The 22,698-nt window shown below is 44.5% G+C and overlaps 1 protein-coding gene across 2 annotated transcripts in view; it reads right to left on the reverse strand.

Moving 5' to 3' along the window:
- LOC129857924 (platelet-derived growth factor receptor beta-like) overlaps positions 1-22,698 on the reverse strand; it is a 50,407-nt gene that overhangs the window by 18,144 nt on the left and 9,565 nt on the right. The window contains exons 2-14 of one of the 2 annotated variants that reach the window (XM_055926625.1): positions 8,494-8,569; positions 7,838-8,119; positions 7,074-7,331; positions 6,585-6,715; positions 5,164-5,329; positions 3,943-4,123; positions 3,428-3,543; positions 3,010-3,133; positions 2,529-2,737; positions 2,113-2,207; positions 1,848-1,977; positions 1,591-1,695; positions 1,394-1,504 (exon numbers count right to left, since the gene is read on the reverse strand). In XM_055926625.1, coding sequence (XP_055782600.1) covers positions 1,394-1,504; positions 1,591-1,695; positions 1,848-1,977; positions 2,113-2,207; positions 2,529-2,737; positions 3,010-3,133; positions 3,428-3,543; positions 3,943-4,123; positions 5,164-5,329; positions 6,585-6,715; positions 7,074-7,331; positions 7,838-8,119; positions 8,494-8,542 — 1,957 coding nt within the window. In that variant the 5' untranslated portion in view covers positions 8,543-8,569. Of the gene's footprint in view, positions 1-1,393; positions 1,505-1,590; positions 1,696-1,847; positions 1,981-2,112; positions 2,208-2,528; positions 2,738-3,009; positions 3,134-3,427; positions 3,544-3,942; positions 4,124-5,163; positions 5,330-6,584; positions 6,716-7,073; positions 7,332-7,837; positions 8,120-8,493; positions 8,570-22,698 lie in introns of both variants that reach the window. The other variant, XM_055926624.1, reaches the window with a different exon arrangement.

The raw sequence follows: 22,698 nt of genomic DNA on the forward strand, positions 1-22,698 counted from the left end.
TATATATCCACCTGTTCTGAAAAGCACCAGAGTTTGCAACACCACTCAGCAAGGGGCACCACCAAGCAAGCGGCACCATGAAGACCAAGGAGCTCTCCAAACATGTCAGGGACAAAGTTGTGGAGAAGTACAGATCAGGGTTGGATTATATAAAAAATATCAGAAACGTTGAACATCCCACGGAGCACCATTAAATCCATTATTGAAAAATGGAAGGAATATGGCACAACAACAAACCTGCCAAGAGATGGCCGCCCACCAAAACTCACGGACCAGGCAAGGAGGGCATTTATTAAAGAGGCAACAAAGAGACCAAAGATAACCCCGGAGCTGCAAAGCTCCACAGTGGAGATTGGAGTATCTGTCCATAGGACCACTTCAAGCTGTACACTCCACAGAGCTGGGCTTTATGGAAGAGTGACCAGATAAAAATAAGCAAAGATGTTTGGTGTTCAGCAAAAGGCATGTGGGAGACACCCCAAACATATGGAAGAAGGTACTCTGGTCAGATGAGACTAAAATTGAGCTTTTTGGCCATCAAGGAAAATGCTATATCTGGCGCAAACCCAACACCTCTCATCACCCCGAGAACACCATCCCCACAGTGAAGCATGGTGGTGGCAGCATCATGCTGTGGGGATGTTTTTCATTGGCAGGGACTGGGAAACTGGTCAGAATTGAAGGAATGATGGATGGCACTAAATACAGGGAAATTATTGAGAGAAACCTGTTTCAGTCTTCCAGAGATTTGAGACTGGGATGGATGTTCCCCTTCCAGCAGGACAATGACCCTAATCATAATGCTAAAGCAACACTCGAGTGGTTTAAGGGGAAACATTTAAATGTCTTGGAATGGCCTAGTCAAAGCCCAGACCTCACTCCAATTGAGAATCTGTGGTATGACTTAAAGATTTTTGTACACCAGCGGAACCCATCCAACTTGAAGGAGATGGAGCAGTTTTGCCTTGAAGAATGGGCAGAAATTCCAGTGGCTAGGTGTGCCAAGCTTATAGAGACATACCCCAAGAGACTTGCAGCTGTAATTGCTGCAAAAGGTGGCTCTACAAAGTATTAACTTTGGGAGGGTGAATAGTTATGTACGCTCAAGTTTTCTGCTTTTTCATCTTATTTCTTGTTTGTTTCACCATAAAAAATATTTTGCATCTTCAAAGTGGTAGGCATGTTGTGTAAATCCAATGATAACCCCCCCCCCCCCCCCCAAATCCATTTTAATTCCAGGTTGTAAGGCAACAAAATAGGAAAAATGCCAAGGGGGAGAATATATTTCGCTAACCACTGTACATGCTGTTGCCCTAGGTCTGGGATTTCAGAGACTAATGACATTAGGTTGTGAGCTTGTGATTGTTGCTGTGATGACAGGGGCAGGGCTCACCCTGTTTGGTGCAGGCCCCCAGCAGGTTGACAATGTTGAGGTGAGGCCCCAGGTGGCTCATGATCTTCAGCTCTGACATTAGAGCCTGGGTCTCACTCCTCCTGGCCGTGGCTGGAGGTCAGAGAACTGAAGCATGAAACAAACTGGCATACAGACTTAAAACTACCTATATGCTGAAGATGATTGTTCTCACTTACATTTGAGCATTTTCACTGCCACTTTCGTGCTGGACTGGGAATGACCGAGACCATACGCGGTCGCTTCGACCACCCTGCCGAATGCTCCGGACCCAAGAGTACGACCTGGAACACAACACAAACATTGCCCAAATCAGAACAGTCAATATGAACAGTAACTTGTATCTGTCTCTATTAAATACACTATCAAATAAAGATTGGGGGTACCCCCATAGACATCATTGGCACCCCCTTCCCCCATGGTTCCTGGTCCTTACCTAGCACCAGGCTGTCTCGGGGCATCTCCCAGGCAAGGTCATAGGGCAGATGGATGGGGTCAACGTAGATGTACTCATGTCCGTCCAGACTCACTGACTCGATCACCTTCCACCTGATCTCATAGCGAGGCTTCTGAGGCAACACACAAGAGGAATAGTTACTCAATCACTCAGGCACATTGAGATGCCATGAGTGAGTTAGTAATTGTACTGCATTTTGCATAGTTGTTTTAACATTGTTCACTGTGTCTTTGTGTAGTCTCACCTTCCTCCACACAGCGATGAGGATGATGATGGAGATGATGACGATGACTACCAGGGCTAGAACCGCAGCCAACACTGCCACCTGGGAGAAGAAAGCTAGAACACAACACAGAACATTAACATCCAACTATTACATAGTCGACATATCCACAGAGAACATTTGTTCCTTGTATTAACATTCACACCATTATTTATACATAAACTATTATTTATCAGGTGTGCTAGCGCTGGACTGGAACCAACAGCCTGCACAGTACACCCTGCAACTCTCCAGGACTGTCTAGTTACAGTATGTACTTTGATAAATGCAACCCCTTAAGTAGATACACATCGCAATACAAATATCCCCATAGATAAAATGTTGCTCTTAGATAATGGTAATAGCATCATTGTTCGGTTCTATCTTTAGATACATACTGCTGGACACCAGTTTGACGTCCCTCCTGCGGAGTCCTCTCTCGTTGCTGGCCTCGCAGCGGACGCTCACCTGCTGGGGCTTGTGGAAGATGACCTGGCTGCGGACCTGGCCCACCTTACGGCTCTCGTTGAAGCTGACGTTGGTCTGGACGCTCAGGGTCTCAGGGTCTGACACTAGCGGCTGCCACACTGTGCTCCGGTTACTGCACCTGGGAGAGATGTTGTAATGATAACTACAGGTGTTTCAATAGTACAGTAGTAAAGGTGAACTACTACTGCTACCTTTACTCAGGTGTGTCTGAGGTAAATGCTGTGAGCTAATGCACTCTGGTATAGAAGCTGTCTGATAACCCATAGTTGGCCTGATATCAGTTTAATCTGCGATTACTAAAACGAAACAAGCTAAGTCTGCCCTCTAGTGTCCAGAGTGTTACAGAATGCCAGACACTGACAGTGTGATGATGATGATGACATGACCCACTTGAGCATGCTGTCACAGCTGAACCACTGGATGGTGGGGGAAGGTACCCCCTCAGCCACACAGGTCACGGCATGCCTCTTCCCAGGGAGGTGGTGGTCCGACAGGTCTGTGATCTGAGGGGGGACTACACGGAGAGGGATACAGAATTAGGAATGACATATCACATGAATCTAGATAATACGTGTAGGTATATGTTGAGCCAGGGTGGAATTTCAATAGTCTTAAGTTACTTTTTATTATCATCGCCTCTCATTTATTTATACTGATCTCAAAGCATAGGGAGTGTGAAAGTAATGGAGCTACATCCATGGTGGATGCAGTTCTTTCAAATCAGTGCTGATGACAAAAGGTAAAGGAGGAGAAGGAACCACTTAACAGACTACTGATATACACCACATTGGTTGCAAAGGCGACTCACCTTTGACCTCTAGATCAAAGGTCAATTTCTTGGTGTCATCTCCGTTGGCGACGTGAACGGTGTAGAGGCCTTTCTGTTCTGTCCTGATCCTCACCAGGGTCAACGTGCTGAAGTACCTGAGATAGAGGGGTAATGGAAAACCACACAGTTATAAATGTTGGTTCACTGATCCTGGAAAAATGAGTTTATCTTAATAAATCCATCAACATTGCTAAAACCATAAAACCTCCTGAGACATCCAATCTCTATCAGTCAACAGCAGATAAAGCCTAGACAGCAGGTAACCCAACACCCAGCAGGAACCAGAGGCAGACTAAGACCATCTCTGAGGGGTAAATTACCCAATTAGTCGCTAACGTAATGCAATGCATACCACACAAGTGGGATTGTAAATCTGGTTGCCTGATCTGATTTATACTTTCATGTAACGACAAAGAGAACAAACTCTACTGATCTAATCTGAGAAATTCAATCCCCAGATTGATTAGAATTGATCGTCGTCCAGGTGGTCTCACCTGGTCTCATGCTCCTGCCTGGTGATTACGACGTTGTCCCCGTTGACCGTGGCATCATCTTTGGTCCAGCGGACACGTGGAGGGGGGTAAGCTTCAATCTCCACCCTCAGCTCTACGTTCTGGTGCAGCTGGGCCGAGACATTACGATCCTGGACGGACCTCAGCTCCACGAAGCCTTGCTCTGGCAGAAGAAGGTTGTCATTAGTTAGTAAACACATAATAAGTATAGTACCTCTGTAAACATTCTGCGAGAACATGTAGCCTGCGTTAAGGAATAAATAGCTTGACAAATGGGAGTTGAGAAGCTGAAACAGACAGGCACCCAGGGAAAGGGAAGAGGCCTTTAAATTTGTGATCCATATCTGCAGCCATTGTTTTCTGATGCCCAGTATGCTTGCATATATGCTATGATATCAAAAGTAATTTTTTCCCCCTTTATCGTAACTACTATTCCAGAGTATTAAGTGTAATTCACTGTGTTTACAGTATGGCTGCTAAGTATAGTGGGTCCATATTGTATAGACTGAGGTGATGACAAAGCTGTCTTTAAATGGTTGAACTGTTTAGAGACTGAAATGAGGATCTGTCATTTCCAGTGGGCTGTCCAGAGTATTGGCCCAGAGCCATGTAGAGAGAAAGACTTACAACATGAATGACTGGCTGTATGAAGAAGGCAGTTTATACATGTTTGACTACCGTGGCCTAAATATAACACAACTCAGTGGGAATAGGGTAAGCATTCACAGAGGAACGGCTGTCTCTTTGGCTACATCCAATCCTCAAAGAAGTTGGGTTTACCCTTCAAACAACTTTCTGCTGACTTTCCTTTTTGCAGCTTGTTAGAGACGCAGTTCAGTTGAATGAATTTCAATTATTTGAAGTGACTTCAAAGGCAAAGGTACAGTGCTGATTCTGATTCGACAGAATCTCTCAGATTGGACGCTTTGTATCAAAAATAATAATGAAATATTATTTGATTTTAATTGACTATCGCACACAAAACACAGATGTTGTGCTTGTATGTTCAGTGACGTTCACTAGCTAAATTATTTAAAAAATATATATATATTACATGTGGTTTATTTGAACAGAACTCTCTCTCGTTGCACATGGGGGTTCATATTATGAGCGATGCTCTTTCAGTCTAAAAAAAATTGCCTTAATAATAATCTATCCAGTCATTGTTTGTTTTCAGAGAGTCTCTTCCAGTCTCCTTCTCACCAAGGATGGTGATGTTGACGTTGGCTGTGGCTCTCTGGTCCTGGACACCCTCGTGGACATGACACGCGTACTGGCCCGTGTTGGCCAGCGTCACCTTGGAGACTATGAGGCGTGAGCGCATCTTCTGGGATGACAGGACGTCAGTCAGAGGCTCAATGGAGTCCACCTAACAGACACAGGGCAGGAAAGGGGTGCATACATTTAGTATTCCTTCTGAGAGAAGGCTATAGAAGTACAAACTAAGTCATGTCCGATTCTACAAGTTCAACAGGATGTGTTGATTTTATCCACATGTATATCTATCAGTGAAATCCTATCACAAGGGCCTTCAAACCTCTTAAGGATCTGACACTTAAATTTAGATTTTTTTTGCCTAAAATGACATACCCAAATCTAACTGCCTGTAGCTCAGGACCTGAAGCAAGGACATGCATATTCTTGAAACCATTTCAAAGGAAATACTTTGAAGTGTGCGGAAATGTGAAATTAATGTAGGAGAATATAACATTAGATCTGGTAAAAGATAATACAAACAAAAAAACATGTGTTTTCCCCAAAAAAATATTTGAAATGCAAGAGGAAGGCCATAATATAATATTGCAGATTGGGCACAATTTTATATTGTGTGTGCAAAGTTTTAGATTGATCCAGTGAAGCATTGCAATACTGGACAATATTTTGTATCAAGTCTGCCCAAATGTGCCGAATTGGTCAACTGATACATTTTCAAGTACATAACTATAGAAAACATACACAAATGATATGTTAATACAACATTTAAGTTTACACACCCCCAGGAATGTTATACATGATGGATCATTAGCGAATACACAACTTTTCACACATCTAGATGGCCAGGTGGGGTTGGTGTGGAGCCAGAGACAGCAGGGGTTCAAACTGTAGAACCCAGTTCCTACATTTTAACATAAAAATTGATTTGATCAAACAAAACTATGCTACATTTTATCTCTGGGACCCTCAGGATGACAAACCAGAGCAAGATTACTGAATGTAAGTACATTATTTACCTTCAGAGGTGAATGTATCAAACCAGTTGTGCACTTTCCTCAAACAATAGCATGGTCTTTTTTCACTGTAATAGCTACTGTAGTTAGATTAACAAGAATTTAAGCTTTCTGCCCATAAAAGACATATGTCCTGGAAAGTTTGCTGTTACTTACAAAATCATGCTAATCACATTAGTGCACGTTAGCTCAACCGTCCCGGTATAGGGACACCGATCCCGTAGAGGTAAAACACTTCCACCACCAAAAGGATAGTGTATTATGAATGCTGGTATGAAAACCATGTGTCTGTCATGAATGATATTGCCTGGGGACTTAACACATCTAGGTGTGGCTACACAGACATCTTGATGTAATTTACTCTATGCCTGTTCTCCTCTCTTCTCTCCCACTCACGTCTCTATTGGGATAGTCCCAGGAGAAGGAGACCAGGTCCACTCCCTGCACCGTGCAGTTCACTGTCAGAGGCTCGCCCTGCTTCAGCACCGTCTTAGACGCATTGATGTAGGCGTCGATCGTCTCCGGAACTAACACGGGAAATGTGTGGAAAGCAAAGAAAAGATAGAAAAAGGGAGGGTGTGAGGGAGAGAGGGATAGAGATAATGAGTTCCTTGTTATTTTTTAGACATTACCGCAAGGTGAAAGAGAACATCTTGCTTACTTAGCAATATCACTGATATACAACAGCTTGAGACCATAGATTGATACCCTTGCAATACTGTCTTTGTTACATCCAGACATGCATATCAACAATGACGTTCATGGCCTGTACAGTACAATGAATGTCATGAAACGCTAGGTCTCTAGCCTTCTCTAGTCTCCTTCATTGTTACATCCCCAGCCCCATCTCTGACCCCCAGCCCCAGCCTCAGCCCAGGTACCCACCAGCAATGCTTAAGACGTAGAAAGCCTGGGACTCTTTCTCCTCCCCGTTCAGCTCTCCTCGGCACACATAGGTCCTGTCCTCCAGGGGTGCCCTGTAGCCCTCACTTGGGATGTAGACCCCCTTCAGGTGCATGTCACTGTCTCTTTCGTAGAGGGTGACGTTGATCTGGGGGTTGGTGACCACACACGGGATGATCCCCTCCTCGCTGATCTTGGTCACCATGCCGTGGAAACTCTCAATGAACCACACATCAGGGTCTGTGTGAGGAAGGCGAGGGGAGGGAAGACTTGAGGGATAAGAGGAATAATTTCACACCATATGAGGAATACAAATATTTACTTTATATCATGATTGAACCAAGATATTGAGGCCTATAAGCTGAGTTCGCTGTTACAATATCCAATATTTGCCTGGGCAGTGGGAACATAACAGTTGTCTAACCTAACCTATCTTTGTAAAAGTACAATAGCTGTGGCAGAGTGTAAAGGGGGCGACAGGTAGCCTAGCAGTAAGAGACGAGACAGTAACTGGAGGGTTGCTGGTGTCAAATCCTAGATGCCGCTGTACCCTTGAGCAAGGCACTTAACCCCCACTACAACGGTGCCGAGTGTGGCTGCCCTGCGCACCTCTCCAAAAAAAGCCGTATGTGTGTCTTTTGTAGGGGTTGTGTTAAAAGCGGAAGTACAATTTTGGTTGGACCATGTGTCTAATTGACCAATAAAGTGATCTTAATCTAATTTTAAAGTTATAACAGTGTTCTCACCTGGCACAAAGACTGCCACCTCTATAGTCTTGTTAGTCCAAGCCTCGGCACAGACATATACTCCCGTTTGGCTCCACATCACATTTTCCAGAATGAGAACACTGGTCGTGTTCTGGTTCTCCACTCCAAAATAGGGAACGTTGTCATCCCGCTTGAACTTCCATTCGACCGTCCCCCAGCCGGAACAGGTAATGGTCATGGAGTCACCCGCTGCCATGACAACTTCACTGTTGCTAGGGGAGATCTCCAGGCAACAGAACTCAGGACAGAAGTGTAAAAGAGCTGCAGTCAACACAAACAAGAAAAGGTCCGGTTTGGGATCAAAGAGCTAGATCTCCAGGTCAAGGGTCAAAGGTTAAGATAGCAATAACAACTCAGACATCCATCCAATTACACAGCGATGACGGATGTGACCAGTCTGGTGGGCTATGGAGGAGGGATGATGATGCACCATTAATGGCAGATCCTTTTAAGCTGATCAATGCTCTTTGCCATCCATATTAAAGAACAATCTCTATGGCAAATTAGCTGGATACAAAGTTCAGGAGTTTTTCCCGACCATGTAACCTAACTAGGAAAGACTCAGGCTCTAGTCATAGTCAACCTCACATTTTAATTTCATGATATTTCAGTAGATGTGTGGTTGTTTCTCTCACCTGTAAGAATGGTTGTCAGATGGAGAGTGCATACTCTGACACTCCTCATGGTGATACGCTTCAGGAGAGAATTATTCTGCAAACAGATTTAAAAACAAAAACACTGTGAATATTGTAGTCTCCATCCCCTGTTTTCTTCACGACATTCCTCCCCGCATATTGAGTTTGACCCTTGTGTTAAAGACAAAGTCCCTACCCATAGTTTCTATTTTACACTTGTCCTTCATACAGTAAATGGCTTATGACAGACAAAATGATTGAGAGAGAGAGAGAGACATAGACGACTCCAAGGTTAGTGCAAGGGTGTTGTCCCCCCCCTACGCTGGTTACCAGTGAGCTCAGGCATTAGGACGGCTCGGGGATTGGGACATGGGACTCAGAGTTGGTCCGAACATTCTGAACTCATAACATCTCATTGATATCTCTTCACATGCACTACTGATATGCTCATATCATGTTGGATGCCTTTTACCCTTGTAAGACCAACAAGGTTCGGTCGAAACCAAGTTGGGAGCTTACTATATAAATCACATGCCATGACAGCACAATCTGTTCCTAATCCAAAGATACTGTATGCCACAGAAAGAACACAGACTTAACAGAGTAGATGCAGGCTCTTAAAATACAATGGAAGGTTACTCCCCTCTCAGTAATGAGATGTGAGTTCTGTACACAACATTCCGGTTCTATGTTCTGAATGGGTTCACATGAGAGGTATGTGACGGCTCGCTGCACAGGGACGGAACGATGTCGGAGAGTTTTTGTTCTTGTTTTGTCCAACTAACAAACGGGTCAGTGTGTGCCTCTGCAACACTCTGCTGCTGGGTCTAAAACCATTCCACTGTCGTGTCAAACCCTTAATTGGATTCCAAGTAAACAAAAGGCAACCACAGAACGGCAACACACCATATTTTGGAGTTTGTTTACTGATTAGCTGCTATGGTGATACAATGTGCAGTTTCGTGTTTTAAAACACAACACTGAGGCAAAATCTCAAATTATGTCCTATTCCCCAACAATGCTGCTGGGTCTAAAACTACTCCACTGTCGTGTTGAACCCTTAATTGGATTCCAAGTAAACAAAAGTAATTAGGCAATAGCGGCAACCACAGAACGGCAATAGCAAACCATATTTGGGGTTTTGTTTACTGATACGCTGCTATGGTGATACAATGTGTGTCGCGGTCGTTTGTAGAATTAACGGACCAAGGCGCAGCGTGCGTAGAGTTCCACATGTTTAATTGAAGAAACTCACCAAAACAATACAGAACTAAAACGAAACGTGAAGTCAAATGCAGTGCGCACTGGCAACAACACACAAACAAAACAAGATCTCACAAGAACCCAGTGGAAAAAGGCTGCCTAAATATGATCCCCAATCAGAGACAACGATAAACAGCTGCCTCTGATTGGGAACCATACCAGGCCAACATAGACAAATAATAACCTAGATAACCCACCCTAGTCACACCCCAACCTAACCAACATAGAGAATAAAAGGATCTCTGTGGTCAGGGCGTGATATTACCCCCCCCCCACCCCCCCCCCCCCCCCCAAAGTTGCGTACTCCGGCTGCAAAACCTGACTCATTAGGGGAGGGTCCGGGTGGGCATCTAACGTCGGGGGCGGCTCCGGTGCGGGGCGAAGTACCCCCTCCGCTCGCAGATACCTCAGCTTCGGTGGCGGCTCTGGTGCTGGGATCGTCGCCGGAGGAACCGGACTGTGGGTCGTCTCTGGAGGCCCCGGACCATGGATCGTCGCGGGAAGCTCCGGACCGTGGGTCGTCTCTGGAGGCCCCGGACTGTGAATAGTCGCCGGAGGCTCCGCACCATGGATTGTCGCCGGAGGAACCGGACCGTAGATCGTCGCAGGAGGCTCTGGACTGAGAACTCCTGCTGAAGGCTCTGGACCGCCGACCATCGCTGGAGGTTCTGGACCACCGCTGGAGGCTCTGGACCGCCGACCGTCGCTGGAGGCTTCATCGCTGGAGGCACCGGACCGGGAACCGTTGCTGGAGGCTCCGGACCGGGGAACGTCTCAGGAGGCTCCAGACCGGGTACCGTCTCAGGAGGTTCCGGACTGTAGACTGTCTCAGGAGGTTCCAGTCTGTGGACTGTCTCAGGAGGTTCCGGACTGTGGACCGTCTCAGAAGGTTCCGGACTGTGGACCGCCTCAGGAGGTTCCCGGACTGTGGACCATCTCAGGAGGTTCCGGACTGTGGCCGGTCTCAGGAAGTTCCGGACTGTGGCCCGTCGTTGGAGGTTCCGGACTGTGAAACGTCGCTGGAAACTCTGGACTGGGAACTGTCGCCGGTAGCTCTGGACTGGGAACTGTTGCCGGAAGCTCTGGACTGGGAACTGTCGCCGGAAGCTCTGGACTGGGAACTGTCGCCAGAAGCTCTGGACTGGGAACTGTCGCCGGAAGCTCTGGACTGGGAACTGTCGCCGGAAGCTCTGGACTGGGAACTGTCGCCGGAAGCTCTGGACTGTGGAGGCGCACTGGAGGCTTGATGCGTGGTACCAGTACTGGTGGCACCGGGCTGATGACACGCACCTCAGGGCGAGTGCGGGGAAGAGGCACAGGACGTACTGGACTGTGGATGCGCACTGGAGGCCTGATGCGTGGGACCGGTATAGGTGGCACCGGGCTGATGACACGCACCTCAGGGCAAGTGCGGAGAGGAGGCACAGGACGTACTGGACTGTGGAAGCGTACTGGAGACCTGATGCGTGGGACCGGTATAGGTGGCAATGGGCTGATGACATGCACCTCAGGGCGAGTGCGGGGAAGAGGAACAGGACGGACCTTACTGGGGACACGCAGTTGAGGGAGAGTGCAAGGAGCAGGAACAGGACGCACTGGGTTGTGAAGGTATACTGGAGACCTGGTGTGTATAGCTGGCATCAATTGTTCCGGAACTTTAACACACGTTTCAGGACGAGTACGGGGAGCTGACTCAGGTGGCACCTGAGGTAGTCATAAAAAATGTATGTTAAACACTGTTATTGCACACAGAGTAAGTTCATGCAACTTATTACGGTCCCGTGAGGCTCAGTTGGTAGAGCATGGCGCTTGCAACGCCAGGGTTGTGGGTTCATTCCCCACGGGGGGACCAGGATGAATATGTATGAACTTTCCAATTTGTAAGTCGCTCTGGATAAGAGCGTCTGCTAAATGACTTAAATGTAAATTATGTGACTTGTCAAACACATTTCTCCTCCTGCACATATTTAGGCCTGCCATAAGAAAAGGACGGAATACTTATTGACACAAAACATTTCATCTTTTTATTTGTATTTTGTAAAATGTCAAAAAACACAATTCCACTTTGACATTATGGGGTATTGTGTGTAGGCCAGTGACCAACAAAAATCTAAATGTAATCAATTTTAAATTCAGGCTTTAACACAACAAAATGTAGAAAAAATAAAGGGGTGTGAATACTTTCTGAAGCCACTGAGGTTCACTACCAGACCCACCTTTTTTGAGACGCAGACTGGTTTGATGCTTTAAGAGCAATGTCATCACATCAGCTTCAACGTCATGTCAGAGTTCAATGGAGGTTAAAGGTGACATGGCTCACCCATCATTGACTACAGACAGCCAATGAGAGAGCTGGAAAGTATTAGTGAGTAAACGCTGCATCATAAGAGGGAAAGAGGACAGAGAGAAATATCTACAACACAGATAATGTGATGGAAGGAGAGAGGGAAAGAGGGGTGGAGGTTCTTGTGGGTGGAAGTGTGGGGGGGGGGGGGCGTTAAGGGGGGCACAGGGAAGGGGTGCAGCAGCAGGCGTCTGGAAACAGTTAAGGATAGATCACAGGCCTGTACGCAGGAGGAGGGTGGGAAATGGAGAGAGGGCGGAAGAAAGAAGCCCTGGGAAGAGAAGGAGGAGAAGCAAGAGGAGGAGGAATCCTTAGTGGAAACATTGAAATTGATCTTTAAAATAATTGTGGGCACTAAAATTGTGTTTTGAACTGGATTACTTAAAGAGTACTATTAAAAGCATGTGTAGTAAAAATGATCCAACTTCTCATCTGATCACGATACAACTGTGGAACTGTTCCATCACCATGAAGATGTTCCTCCTCACAAGACAATATTTCATTCATATACAGTTTGAAATACTGTAAATTGATTAAATGTTCTGTTTTTAGAAGTAATCAACAGAATCATAAAACGTGCTGGGTAAAGTATTACTGTTACTTTGATTACTGTATTTGATTACTTATTCTAGCCTATGAAAGGTTCTATATAAAAAAAAATATGAATTTGGCAATATTAGAAATCCCCTGACTATCCAGCTAACAGTTACTCAAACTTAGATACAGTATATCTTTAGATCTTTAAGCCTGTGTAAAGAAACTGCCCTTGGCACTTCCGTTCCCCAAACTGAAACTCTTAAACTGTTCCAACAACATGACTCGTACATTTCCTCCCCCGCCTCCATCCTCCTGGTTCTAATAAATCTGAGGATCCAGAGAGAGAGGGATTGGACGTCATCCTGCACTAGGCTAGCTAGGGCCTTGTGTAATGTTTGATTGATTTCATTATACATTGGGATTCTCTCACACACTCACAGTTACAGAGGAAACAAACGCAGGCACGCACACACACACACACACACGCACACACACACACACACATGCACACACACACACACACATACGGAGGCACACTTATTGTCACTCACACACACATTCACCATGACATGCACAAGCATGCATGCACACACTCCATTCAACCCTCAACACACACACACACACTCCCTCCCCTTCCCTCCCCTCTGTGTCACTGGTGTACGGTACAGTTCACATTCCCACAGTGTTCCTATGAAACTTTCCCAGGCCCACTGATACAGTGGGGCTGGTGGCGGAAGCGCCAGGGCCTGGAGGTCACACCGTCCCAGAAGGCCATACGTCAGAACACTCAGAGAGCGATCCGCAACCAGGGAAACAGTACATCAATATTTATGAGCACGAGTCACCTCAGTGTCACATATGACAACTACAGCGCCTTGCAAAAGTATGCATCCCCGTTGCCGTATTTCCTATTTTGTTGCATTAGAACCTGTAATTTAAATGGATTTTTATTTGGATTTCATGTAACGGACATACACAAAATAGTCCAAATTGGTAAAGTGAAATGTTTTGTTTTTTAAAGGGGTGCGTGCATATGTATTCACCCCCTTTGCTATGAAGCCCCTAAATAAGATCTGGTGCATCCAACTACCTTCAAAAGTCACATAATTAGTTCAATAAAGTCCACATGTGAGCAATCTAAGTGTCACATGATCTGTCACATGATCTCCGTATATATATATACACCTGTTCTGAAAGGCCCCAGAGTCTGCAACATCACTCAGCAAGGGGCATCACCAAGCAAGCGGCACCATGAAGACCAAGGAGTTCTCCAAACAGGTCAGGGCCAAAGATGTGGAGAAGTACAGATCAGGGTTTGGTTATATAAAAATATCATAAACTTTGAACATCCCACGGAGCACCATTAAATCCATTATTAAAAAATGGAAAGAATATGGCACCACAACAAACCTGCCAAGAGAGGGCCACCCACCAAAACTCACGGACCAGTCATAGAGGACATTAAACAGAGAGGCAACAAAGAGACCAAAGATAACCCTGAAGGAGCTGCAAAGCTCCACAGTGGAGATTGGAGGATCTGTCCATAGGGCCACTTTAAGCAGTACACTCCACAGAGCTGGGCTTTATGGAAGAGTGGCCAGAAAAAAGGCATTGCTTAAAGAAAAGAATAAGCAAACATGCTTGGTGTTCGCCAAAAGGCATGTGGGAGACTCCCCAAACAAATGTAACATATCTAAAATGTGGCTTTTTGGCCATCAAGGAAAATGCTATGTCAGGCGCAAACCCAACACCTCCCATCACCCCGAGAACACCATCCCAGCATTATGCTGTGGGGATGTTTTTTATTGGCAGGGCCTGGGAAACTGGTCAGAATTGAAGGAATGATGTGATGGTGCTAAATACAGGGACATTTTTGAGGGAAACCAGTTTGTCTTCCAGAGATTTGAGACTGGGACAGAGGTTCACCTTCCAGCAGGACAATGGCCCTAAGCATACTGCTAAAACAACACTCGAGTGGTTTAAGGGGAAACATTTAAATGAATGGTCTAGTCAAAGCCTAGACCTCAATCCAATTAAGAATCTGTGGTATGACTTAAAGTTTGCTGTACACCAGCGGAACCCATCCAACTTGAAGGAGCTGGAGCAGTTTTGCCTTGAAGAATGGGCAAAAATTCCACTGGCTAGATATGCCAAACTTTTATAGAGACATACCCCAAGAGACTTGCAGCTTTAATTGCTGCAAAGGTGGCTCTACAATGTATTGACTTTGGGGAGGGTGAATAGTTATGCATGCTCAAGTTTTCTGTATTTTGCATCTTCAAAGTGCATGTTTTGTAAATGAAATGATACAAACCCCCCAAAAATCTATTTTAATTCCAGGTTGTAAGGCAAAAAATATAGGAAAAATGCCAAGGGGGTGAATAGTTTCGCAAGCCACTGTATACGTTCATGAGTGGCGATGAGGAGAGGTCTGGAGAGTGGACATCAGAGTTGACCCTAAGGATAGGAAAACTCTCTCACTGCTCATGCCTATGCGCATTAAAATGCTTCTGGGAAAGGCAAAGTGCATCAGATACTCTGTGGTATTGTAAAGTGAGGCTGTGGGGGGGGGGGGGGGGGTGTAAGAAGATACAAATGTGTGTGTACAGAGTAGATCTATTTCCAGGTAAGGACTCTGTGTGAGGAATGGAACTTTTATTAACCGTGAAGAGAGTGAACCATGGGCGGACTTGCCAAGAGGGCCTGGCTGTGCTTCAGTAACCCTGAACGGCCCAGATAATACAAGCTGCTGTTGGTTCCAGTTGATCCCAGAGGAGATGGATAAAAATACATTGACTTCGACCATAGTGACAAGATGCACGTGAAGCAACACTGGGTGCATTTGTAAATACATTTTGGCTATCTACTCTGATTTCAGAGCACTCTCGTCTGAGTGTGCCAGAGCGCAGAATAACTGATGCATTTATGAATATGTATATGACCAGTGTCAGTAAAAGTCAGCAAAAAACGTAATTATATTGTTGTCAGCAGCAGAGTTACAGTCACTAACGCTCTAGATAACATGAAAACAGCCTATCCAGCTCTGCTAGGGTGAGCAAAATGGTCAGCGTGAGGTGTTCTCTCATTTGTGTCTGGAAGTAGCTAGCAAACTAGCCAACTTTAGCCAGTTAGCTTGGGTGCCAGAACGCTCAGATCAACCCTACTCCTCAGCTAGAGCGTCCAGTGTGCCCTCTGAATTTACAAACAGACAATAATCTGAATTTACAAATGCCCAGAGCACACTCGGAGCGCACTCTGGCACTTCAGAGTGAATTTACAAACACACCCACAGTATTATTATTATTTACTTTTGTGTACTTTTTACCCCATTTTCTCCACGATTTTGGTAGTTAGAGTCTTGTCCCATCACTGCAACTCCTGTACGGACTTGGTCGAGGTGAAGGTCGAGAGCTATGCGTCCTTCAAAACATGGCCCTGCCAAGATGCACTGCTTTTTGACACGCCGCTCACTTAACCCGGAAGCCAGCCGCACCAATGTGTCAGAGGAAACACCATCCAACTGGCGACCAAAGTTATCGTGCATGTGCCTGGAGTCACTAGAGAACGATGGGACATGGACATGCCGACTGGCTAAACCCTCCCCTAACCCGGACGATGCTGGGCCAATTGTGTGCCGCCTCATTGGTTACCTAGTCACGGCCAGCTGCGACACAGCCTGGGATCGAACCCAGGTTTATCGTGACCCCTCTAGCACTGCGATACAGTGCCTTAGACCGCTGCACCACTCGGGAGGCCCTTAAACTTTTCATATGTGAGTTCAAAATATCTCTAACGGTCACCCGTTATGCACGTGATGTGAGAATACAATCTCTGTACCAAAATGTGATTATTACACAACAGGACAGTTAACACGTGCTGCCTGTTAATTATCTATAGGCTATGTTTCAACTTGTCATTTTCAAATTATTTTCTAACAAGTTGTATTTTCTAACAACAGTTTGAATTGAGGGTTGTTCCACCTCCTCATTAATTCACATAGAAGGCGCCAATTTCATAGTTACGGACAATTTATGTTTGAGGCTTTACTGAGCCAGAAAAGCTTCCCTCTTTGAGGAGAGCCCTTCCCCATTTCTTCCACACATCAAGTATGCAGACATTTGCACAGTGTTGCTCGCATAGCCTTGTTTTCCTTACAAATAAGAACTTTGGACATGTGTGCTTTCCTATCAAAGTAACTGCCTTATTTTCTGCATATCATGTTGTCATTTCTACTGTAGCATGAACTATGTATGTATGTATGGAGCATAATGTATTTACAGTTTTATTCACGTTTTCAAGTTCTGGTGACAAGTAATGCATTCCGATTATTGCATAGATTGTAATGGACACCTATGATGTGTGTAACATACTTTTTTTTAAAGTTGTACTGATTATAATGAGCTAATGCTAAGCTATTTGCCATCTATGTGTGGCGCCATGTTTGTTGACATTATACAATGGATTAAGGGTGTCACGTAAACGTCTTTCAAACCAAAGATGTTATTATGAGGTGAAGAAATGGTTCACTCATCTTTCGGGTAAACTTACGGAAGCGAATGAAGGGAAGTGAATGATCGTAGATTACACCCCCCCCCCCCCCCCCTTCAACATGCATACTGCAAACAGACCAAACTTATCTTGTCTCCTCTTATTATCTTTAGTTGACGCAAAAAAACAAAAATGGTGGCGTGCACAAACTACCCATCTGTCACGTTCCTGACCTATTGTTCCTTTATCTTTTATTTATTTAGTTGGTCAGAGCGTGAGTTGGGGTGGGTTGTCTTTGTGTGTTTTTGTATTGTCTAGGGTGTTGTATGGTTTAGGGGGTTAAGTAGAGTAGATGGGTTAGTGTTCAGTGTAGGTGTCTAGGAAAGTCTATGGTTGCCTGAATTGGTTCTCAATCAGAGACAGCTGGTTATTGTTGTCTCTGATTGGGAGCCATATTTAAGGCAGCCATAGGCTTTAGCTGTTTGTGGGTAATTGTCTATGTCTAGTCTATGTTGCATGTTTGCACTTAGTCATTTATAGCTTCACGTTCGTCAGTTTTGTTAGTTTGTGTATAGTTGTTAGTTTCTTGTTTTTTTTCCTCTTCTAAAATAAAAGAAGATGTATTTTGCACACGCTGCGCCTTGGTCCAATCTCTCACAGCAAGACGATCGTGACACCATCGTCGGATTCCCTCGATTTCCAGAAAGTGTTTTACTCAATTATTTAGATCAATGTTGAGCTCACCCATGATGTGATGAATTATAAATAGTAATTGCTATTAGCTAATTCATATTGCGATTTCTGTCAACTGAGACTTATGACCGCTAGTGTTATGACCGCTAGGTTTATAATGTCAATATTGCCTCAGTTAGCTCTAGGACTAATGTAGCTTACATTTTCCGGTTTGGTTGATTGTGTTATGCTGTTGTTACTTCTGTGAATGTCTGAACATTGCATCCAAAAATAAACTTCTCACATTCAGGACATAACATGGTAAGGACTGCGTTTGTGCAAAATGTTGCTGTAAAAAAACAGTATGGCTAGCTCAAATGCTGACTGTTGCCTCAATCGAAACTGTACGTTCTAAATAAGCGTTCTAATCAAACTGGTTTGAGCATATACTGCAGGGATCACTGCAGAATGATCACACCCGTTTGTTGGTACGTGTGAAAAGGTTAAACACACCCACATTTGAGTAACCTTTTGGACAATGGTCAAAGTGATGTCACAATCACCACACTAACCACTATTTGTTGCTAGGGGGAGTATGGAGTATGTTTGTGATATCACAATCATCCTTTGTTGCCATGGTAAGCATTGTTCTGTTCTCCTTTGTGACGCTACAATTGACACTGGTGGTGCCTGTGCGGGTGCTGTCCAGCCATGTTGACAGCCTAGTCTGTGCTGCAATGAATTCGTTCGCGGACAGTCAATGCAAACCCCATGGAATGTGTGTTTGTGACAGACCAACAAGGTTTTGACGCACATTCTTCAGAACCTCAAAGATCAACTGGTGGCAGCAGCCTAGACCAGCTAGACCAGGAGGGCAAATGACAAATGAGTAGGTTGTTTTGCTGTTGGTAGCTAGCTAGCAAAATAGCAAAGCTCTCTTTTCACATGAGGCAGTGTTGTTCAGTACAGTATAATTTCCTGGTCGATTTGGCCATAACGGGGCTTGCTACAAGCCAATGCTAGCCAATTTGAGCTAGCTAGCTCTGTTTGCTATACCCAAAATGTACTGTAGCCTAATGCTATAGCTAACTAGCTATCTAGCTGGCTAACGTTGACCTAGCTAGCCTCAGTGCATCTCATTAGGACTAGGAGCAATACTGGAGAAATGTTGGATGAAGTTAGATCAAGTTAGATGGCGCCACATTTCTCCAGCTAAACTGAAGAAATGATTTGATGATGACGAAGAGTATAGGAATGACTTTGGCTTCATGACTCATATTACTAGTAGTCTTTGAGTAACTACACCGGTGTTGTAGCTAGCTAGCTAACGTGTGTCTGTGAGATGTGTAATATTCTGCATCCTGCTGCTACAGTAGAAATACAGACAGTACACAACAATTTCCCAATTGCCCATGTCATTCTCTTACAGACAATGCTGCTTGGTGGCCTGCAGATATTTTTTTTTTGTTTTTTAGAGAAGCTAGGCACAGGACACTGAATCCCCTTGCCTGCGTGTGTTGTTGGGGCCATTCCAGCAATTCAAGAGGAGATGTGAAAGGTCCATAACAACAGTCTTCACTTGTATCAAAGTGTCTCCGAATACCACACAGCAACCCCAAACACACCATATGCAAGTATGGTTTATGCAAGTCCCTCTGTAGAACTCTAGTATTTATAGGCGTTAGTTGTATATTTTTCTTCTACTGTATATGGGGCGGCAGGTAGCCTAGTAGTTAGAGTGTTTGGCCAGTAACCGAAAGGTTGCTGGATTGAATCCCTGAGCTGACAAGGTAAAAATCTGTTGCTCTGCCCCTGAACAAGGCAGTTTAACCCACTGTTCCCCAGTAGGCCGTCATTGTATTTGTTCTTAACTGACTTGCCTGGTTAAGTAAATAAAGTATTTATGTCATACATTTATTTGGTGCATTGACAGACTAATCTACTGTTTTATTGGAACATGTTTACTTGCCAACAAATGAAAGTTGAAATGATACACCAACTCCCTACATCATTTGGTTTAGTAGTAAGATTGTAAAGATCCATTATATACATATGTACAAGATCTAGCAATAACTATACCACAATGCAGTTGTGAGCATTCTCGGCCTTCTATATTATACTACATCATGAGGCTTGCTGAATATGGATGTTGTGTTGGCTGAATGTTCCAGGCAGGGTCCTGAATGTTCTTCAGCTGGTGAACCTCATCTTGTGTTGGGTAATGGCAGCTGGTCAGGCAGAACATCATAAGCTCCATGAAGTTGGACTCAGACTTTACACTTTGGCTCTTGCCAGCCTCGTGCAGTCTTTACCTCTTCCGTGGCAGATGATGTTGAGCTTGAGCTTGTTCCCAGCTGATAGCTTTCATTCTGTTCATCCTTTCATCAGCTTTCATACTGTGCAGCCGTATTCATCAACCTGGCCAAGGCTGTCGACTCTGTCAATCACCGTATTCTTATTGGCAGACTCAACAGCCTTGGTTTCTCTAATGACTGCCTCGCCTGCTTCACTAACTACTTCTCAGATAGAGTTCAGTGTGTCAAATCGGAGGGCCTGTTGTCCGGACCTCTGGCAGTCTCTGTGGGGGTACCACAGGGTTCAATTCTCGGGCCGACTCTTTTCTCTATATATATCAATGATTTTACTCTTGAGGGTGATTCCCTGATCCACCTCTACGCAGACGACACCATTCTGTATACCTCTGGCCCTTCTTTGGACACTGTGTTAACAAACCTCCAGACGAGCTTCAATGCCATACAACTCTCCTTCCGTGGCCTCCAACGGCTCTTAAATGCAAGTAAAACTAAATGCATGCTCTTCTAACAATCACTGCCCGCACCTGCCCGCCCGACTAGTATCACTACTCTGGACAGTTCTGACTTAGAATATGTAGACAACTACAAATACCTAGGTGTCTGGCTAGACTGTAAACTCTCGGTCCAGACTCATATTAAGCATCTCCAATCCAAAATTAAATCTAGAATCGGCTTCCTATTTCGCAACAAAGCCTCCTTCACTCACGCTGCCAAACATACACTCGGAAAACTGATTATCCTACCGATCCTCGACTTCGGCGATGTCATTTACAAAATAGCCTCCAACACTCTACTCAGCAAACTGGATGCAGTCTATCACAGTGCCATCCGTTTTGTCACCAAAGCCCCATTTATCACCCACCACTGCAACCTGTATGCTCTCGTCGGCTGGCCCTCGCTACATATTCATCGCCAGACCCACTGGCTCCAGGTCATCTATAAGTCTTTGATAGGTAAAGCTCCCCCTTATCTCAGCTCGCTGGTCACCATAACAACTCCCACCCATAGCACGTGCTCCAGCAGGTATATCTCACTGGTCATCCCCAAAGCCAACACCCACTTTAGCCACCTTTCCTTCCAGTTCTCTGCTGCCAATGACTGGAATGAATTGCAAAAATCGCTGAAGTCGGAGTCTTATATCTCCCTCACTAACTTTAAGCATCAGCTATCTGAGCAGCTTACCGATCGCTGCAGCAGTACATAGCCCATCTGTAAATAGCACACCCAACTACCGACCTCATCCCCATATTGCTTTTATTTACTTTTTGCTCTTTTGCACACCAGTATTTCTACTTGCACATCATCATCTGCACATCTATCATTTCAGTGTTAATTTGCTAAATTGTAATTACTTTGCTACTATGGCCTATTTATTGCCTTACTTCTGACTCACTGGGAATGTGATGAAAGAAAAAAAGCTGGAATAAATCATTCTCTCCACTATTATTCTGACATTTCACATTCTTAAAATAAAGTAGTGATAATAACTGACCTAAGACAGGGAATTTTAACTCGGATTAAATGTCAGGAATTGTGAAAAACTGAGTTTAAATACATTTGGCTAAGGTGTATGTAAACTTACGACTTCAACTGTATATAGCTTTTTCTACTGTGTTATTGACTGTACTTTTGTTTATCCTATGTGTAACTCTGTGTTGTTTTTTGTCGCACTGCTTTGCTTTATCTTGGCCAGGTCGCAGTTGTAAATGAGAACTTGTTCTCAACTGGCCTACCTGGTTAAATAAAGGTGAAATAAAAATATAAATAAAAAATCCAATGGGTCTACAGGATCTGTACTACTAAAGCTGGTGTCAAGGTTGTCATCATCATCAGCAGCAGGATTAGTCAGTAGGACATACACAAGTCAGTGATTAGCCAACATTTTACTACTTTGTCCCCATCAATACACAATTAAACAAGGTACTATATCCACCCATCCCCCTGGTGTCAATAGATCACGCTGACTAACCATCCAACAAAATATCCACCCCCAACAGACACCAGTCAGTCACTCACACCATCCCCTCCTTACTAATAACTTAGCTTTTTTCCTATTTAGAAATTAAGCTTTGCATTAACTATCAACTAAGCCTCCATAATACAGATAACTACAGTAGAAGTTGTACCCTACTTACAAACACAACAACTATGACAACAAGACACAGACCATGTTTATGCCTAGCTCCAGTATATTTATTTGATCATCATGGAGTCATGGAAAGATTTAGCAAAGGTGACTTTGCTAAGATTTAGCAAACACTAGTTCCTGGTGCTGAGTTTGATGTTGATGTTGCTGCAGATGTTGATGGGATCAGACTCTGTAAATCGAACATACAGGCCAGTCACGTTAGCCTATGCGGTAGTTAGCTAGCTAACGGTTAGATATGGTCCGGTATGCTGTAGCTAACGTAATCTGACATAGCTAGCTTGCAAAGTTACAAATCACATCACCAGATAGCTGCTGGCTAATTACAATGATTTGCTCTGGAACATCTAGCCAGAATATTATGAAAGCTAGCTAGCTCGACTTTGTTAAGATAAACAAATGTAGTTTGCTAGCTAGTTAGATACCTGTTGACTCCCATT

This window comes from Salvelinus fontinalis, chromosome 6, assembly GCF_029448725.1.
Source record: "Salvelinus fontinalis isolate EN_2023a chromosome 6, ASM2944872v1, whole genome shotgun sequence".
Classification (NCBI taxonomy): Eukaryota; Metazoa; Chordata; class Actinopteri; order Salmoniformes; family Salmonidae; genus Salvelinus; species Salvelinus fontinalis.